Source organism: Chrysochloris asiatica, unplaced genomic scaffold, assembly GCF_000296735.1.
Source record: "Chrysochloris asiatica unplaced genomic scaffold, ChrAsi1.0 scaffold00080, whole genome shotgun sequence".
Lineage (NCBI taxonomy): Eukaryota > Metazoa > Chordata > Mammalia > Afrosoricida > Chrysochloridae > Chrysochloris > Chrysochloris asiatica.
Window position 1 is genome coordinate 1,295,809 of NW_006408598.1, and position 5,643 is coordinate 1,301,451.

Sequence of the window (5,643 nt, forward strand, 5' to 3'; positions counted from 1 at the left end):
CATGGTTTTACAAAATTCATTTATGAGTTCTATAAGCTTGTCTTCTTTGAGTTCTTAGAATTTTCTATATAGTCATGAGGTCTACAAATATAAACAGATATTCCTCTCCCTTTTCAATGTGTATTCCTTTTAGTATTTTTTTTTTTTCCTTTGCATACTTAACAGGACATCAGTAGAATAATGAATGAGATGTTGTTGTTGTTTTTATGTGCCATGGAGTCGGTTCCGACTCATAGCAACCCTGTACAGGGTGTCCGAGGCTGTAAATCTTTACGGGAGCAGAAAGCTTCATCTTCCTCCCGCAGAACAGCTGATAGTTTTGAACTGCTGACCCTGAGGTTCGCAGCCCGATTCATAACCACTACGCTACCAGAGCTCCTTATAGTGAAAAAAAGTATTCTTGCCTTAGTCTTAATGTTAGTATGTGTTTTTGTAGTTGTTAAGTGCTGTTGAGTCGGTTCCTACTCATAACAACCCTGTATAGGGTTTCTTAGGAATGACTGGTGAGTTTGAACTACCGACTTTGCTGTCCAGTGCTTTTTCTACAGAACCACACCAGGACTCAATTTTTTTTTTTTTTTAATTGGGGGTACAGTTTATTTATTCCATTGTTGTTGTTGTTAAGTGCCGTGGAGTCAGTTTCGACTCATAGCAACCCTGCACAGGGTTTCCGAGGCTGTAAATCTTTACAGAAGCATAACGCCTCATCTTTCTCCCGCGGAAACACTGGTAGTTTCAAACTGCTGACCTTGCGGTTCACAGCCCGATTCTTAACCACTACGCTACCAGAGCTTTTAATGATCTATTTATGTATATCATAGATACATTAACTAACTTTTAGCTTCATAGCTTTTATCACTTTTGTCTCAATATAGTTAATTACATTGATTGGCGTTCAGCTCTTAAGCCAGTCTTTCATTTTTGTTATGTGAACACTAGTTGGTCCTGATGTATTATCCTAAGTTAGAGAAGTTCCCTTCTGTTTCTGAGTTGCTGAAAGTTTTAATTGTGAATGAATATGAAATCTTTCAAAATGCTTTTTTGCACCTGAGATGATAAGATGACTTTTCTTATTCTGTTAACATAGCAAATTGATCGTCTCATATTGAAGAAGTCCAGCATTCAAGGAATGTATTGCACTTGGTCATAATCTATTGTTTTTTATATATTGCTTGGCTGTTGTAAAGTGCTGTCAAGTCGGTTCTGACTCATAGTGACCCTATATAGAATTTCTGTGGAGCAACTAGTGAGTTTGAACCTCTGACCTTGTCCTTCAATCTAACCTTGTGGTCCAGTGCTTTTACCTGCAGTACCACACCAGGACTCCATGGCTTGGATAGAGTTACGAGCATTTTGCTTAATTTTGCATGTATATTCAAGAGAGAGGGGGTCCTGGTATGGTGCTGTAGGATAAGCATTAGACTCCTAAAAGCAGGGTCGGTGGTTCAAACCCACCAACCACTTCTTGGAAACCCTAAATGGTCATTGTAGGTTAGAACCGATTCAACAACACTCATCAATAACAAAATTCAAGAGATATACATCTGTAGTTTTCTGTTACATTTTGTCTGGTTTGGGTATTAAGATAATGCTGACCTCATAAAACAGATTAAAGTATTCCTTATTTTTCTATTTTTGGAAGAGTGTAGTTTTTTTTCCCTGAATGTTTGGTATGTTTCGTCAGTGGAGTAATCTGGGCCTTTAGTTTCTGTTTTGGAAGGCTTTTAACTGAAAATTCAATTTCTTTAAACAATATTGGGCTGATCAAGTTATGTTTCTTTTGAGTAAGCTTTTGTAATTTGCTCTGTCACATGGGTCATTATGAGATGGAATTGACTCAGTGACAGCATACAACAATAATGAATCTTACATAGAGATTTGCTGGGTGATGAAATGGTTAAGAACTGAAGTACTTAACTCTCAGTGGTCCCTAACAACAACAAGATGCACAAGGTATACTGGTGTATAAGTCCTTGGGTGGTGCAGATGGTTTGTTCTTGGCTAGTAACCACGGAGCTCTGGTAGTATAGTGGTTACGAATTGGGCTGCTAACCTGCTAACCTCCGGGTCCCCAGTTTGAAACTACCAGCTGTTTCCGTGGGAGAAAGACGAGGATTTCTGCTCCCATAATGATTTACAGCCTCTGAAACCCTGTGCAGGGTCGCTATGAGTCAGAGCTGACTCCATGGCACATAACAACAACAACTAACCAAAAGTTTGGCGATTAAACCCGGCCCACTGGCGAAACAGAAGAGAGGTCTGATGATAGGCTTCTGTAGATTTCAACCAAAAAAATACCATGGAGCTCAGTTCTGCTGTGTAATACATGCAGTGGCCATAACTAGGTTTAGTTTTATTGGTTTGTAGTTTTCTCTTCTTGTTATGTCTTTGTCTGATTTCAGTATTAGTATCAGGGTAGCAATGGCTTCTTACAGTGATGTGGGAAAAGTTCTTTTTCATTAATTCTTTGTCATTAATTTTCCTTAAAGACTAATGGTATTCCTTCTTCTTTAATTTTATTTTGTTGTTGAGAATCTACACAGCAAAACTGACACCAATTCAACCATTTCTACATGTACAATTCAGTGACATTGCTTACATTCTTCAACTTGTGCATCCGCTCTTACCTTACTTTTCCTCGTTGTGTCTCCTACATTAATATAAACACATGGCTCCCTAAGTTACTGTCTAACCTTTCAAGTTGAGGGGATTTTTTGGTTTATGTGCTAAAGATTTCTTTTTGGGTATAGTTTCAGGGTTCACCCAGCCGCTTAGCTCCATGCCTAGAGTCCATGAGAATCTGAAATTCTGTTCTACACTTGCCCCCTTTTGACATGAAACTGTCTTAAACCTTGAAACTAAGGAACTAAATCCCATGAGGTTTTTGGTTGTACGTAATCAGCAAGCTACTTTTTTTTTTTTTTGATAAATATGTCTGTCACATACTTTTTCCACTGTATTTTGTACAAGTGTACAATTTATTGACAGGACTTAAAAATAATTGCCTGTGGAATCCTACCCAATGCCATTTTTTTTTCATCATCTTTATCTCTCTATATTCTCCTCCCTTTCTTCCTGGTAACCACTAATACAGTTTGTTCACTGTGTAGTTGCCTTTTCTTAAGACTAATAGCAGTTTAACTTTTGTTTTTGTCTTTTAGGATTCTCCTTTTACAAATGCAGGAATGGGATCTAATCTCAATCTTTTAGGTGAAATTGAGTGTGATGCCAGCATAATGGATGGAAAATCCTTAAATTTTGGAGCAGTTGGAGCATTGAGTGGTATGTAGACATATAGTACACTATCTGTGTTCTGTGAAAAACGTTAAGTATTTCCATCTCATGTTTCCTGAGGATTCAGTCCAGTCTTTCTCTCCATTCTTATATCCCTTATACCAGGGAACCCTGGTAGCATAGTGGGTTATGCATTGGGCTGTTAATAGTTAACCACAGCCACTCTGTGAGAGAAAAATGAGGCTCTCTGATCCTGTAGAGATTGACAACTTTGGAGACCTTGTACAGGGTCACTGTGAATCGGAACTGACTTGACAAAACATATGGACTGATCTGAAAAGAAAAAATTTTTTTTTTTCCTTTTACATTTAAAACGTAAACCTTTAGCTATGAATAATTTAAAGGGAGACAGCCCATGACCTAATTTTGTTGTCATTTGATCATTTTCTTCTATCGCCCTAAGCAATTATGTTGCTATTTTATAGATTAGCATATTCTATTATTTAAAATTATTTGATATCTGCAAGTAATATACTTTTGTTATAAAAAAAAAAATTCAAATGATGTAAGTAAAATTTAACCTTATTCTCCTAATTTTCTCTTCCCATTCCTTTTTTCCTGGGGAGTTTAACAAGTAAAAATCCAGTGCATTTTTCTGAATATTCATTGAATGTTGTTGTTAGATGCCAAGTCAGTTTTCAACTCATAACCACCACACATGGCAGAATAGAACTGTCTCCATAGTGTTCTCTATGTTTTAATCTTTATGGGATAGAATTTCCAGGTCTTTTCTCCCATGGAACCTCACTGTGGGTTCAAACCACCAACCTTTTGGTTAGTAGTTGAGATCTTAACCATTGCACCACCAGGGCTCCTTGCATAAAACATTAATGTCTTCTTAGAAATGCTAAGAAATAGTACAGGTGTGGTGCTGTGGACTAATGTGCTGGACTGCGAAGTCTCTTTGAACCGCAAGCTTACTTTGAACTGCAAGCTTTTGCTCCTCAAAAGCCCTGTACAGGGTTGCTATGGGTTGGAACTGACTCGACAGCATTTAACAACAACAACAACAACAACAACTTATCAAATAATGCCATGCTTATTAAAACTATAATTAAGTGATGTGTAATCACAATACTGCAGAGGTACATTTTTCTAAATATTAACAAATCAGCAGAAACCAGTTACCAGCAAATAGAGTCAGACTCATGATGATGTTATGTACATCACAGTAGAATTAAGGTCCATAGAGTTTTCAGTGACTGATGTTTTGTAAGTAGATCTCCAGGTGGATGTGAAACTACCAGCCTTCGAGTTAGCAGTCAGTGCATATCCAGTTTTACCACCCAAGAACTCTAAATTATTGTTTTGGCTAGGTAACATCAGGATTCCTGGAGTGGTACTGTGGGTTAATGCACTGGGCTGCAAGGTTAGTTTGAACTACTAGGTTGGCAGTTGAAGCTCTCCAGACTCTCCTTGTTGTTGTTGGCTGTGAGTTAGAATCAACTCGACAGCATGTAACAACAACAGGTGCCATCAAGTCTGACTTATAGCAAACTCCATGTGACAGAATAGGATTCCCTCATAGGATTTTCTAGGCTATAATCTTTAAAGGAACATATCTTTAAAAGAGATTTGAACTGCTGGACTGTCAACCTTTCATTTAGCAGCCTAGCCCTTAACTGTTTGTGCCACCCATTCAGTGTAGTTTTGTCCAAATGATGATGATGCTGTTTGGGAGCATGAGTAACATGCACTTTTTACACTATGATGGAGAAATGGATAATGAATCAACATCTTGAAGTTTCTAACAGAGCTGAGTTTTTCATATGACTTCACTTTATATCTTAGTATTTAATGAAATTGGTTAGCCAGTCACATAGTGATAGAAATATGTAGCCTGTGCTTAACTAGCCAACCAAAGGTCAAGTGTTGTTTTGATAGCTAGTGTCAAACTTTTTATTTTTAACCTGAACAAGTATAGTCAAACGGATCTGGACAACTTAGGAAGAAAGTCAGATGTCATTATAAATCGCTTTTTCAATGATGAACTTTACAGTGCTGTCTACTGAATTCTCTTGGGCTGTCTTTTTCTTTGTCCAAATCCTTTTTGGGTCCTCCTTCTATTTTCTCATTTTTGTCCTCTATTTTTTTTTCCCCTCCTCACCTTCAGCTTCTTCACCCTGTTCATCAGAATTACATTCTTTCACTTCATTACTAAGAATAATACAAACTTTGGCACCCAAAGTTCATGAAAAATATATTTCCAGTTTATAATTAATAGCAACTTCCAGTAATATGTCCTTGAGAGCATCAGAAGGATGACTGTTGTTATTAAGTGCCACTGAGTCAGTTCTGATTCATAGCGACCCTCAGGGTTTCCAAGGAGTGACTGGTGGGTTTGAACAG

The 5,643-nt window shown here is 37.6% G+C and overlaps 1 protein-coding gene across 1 annotated transcript in view; it reads left to right on the forward strand.

Annotated features, from left to right (window-relative positions):
- TASP1 (taspase, threonine aspartase, 1) overlaps positions 1-5,643 on the forward strand; it is a 476,835-nt gene that overhangs the window by 51,747 nt on the left and 419,445 nt on the right. Inside the window, exon 4 of the mRNA XM_006865621.1 lies at positions 3,162-3,282. Within this exon, the coding sequence (XP_006865683.1) occupies positions 3,162-3,282 (121 nt within the window). The remainder of the gene's footprint in view (positions 1-3,161; positions 3,283-5,643) is intronic.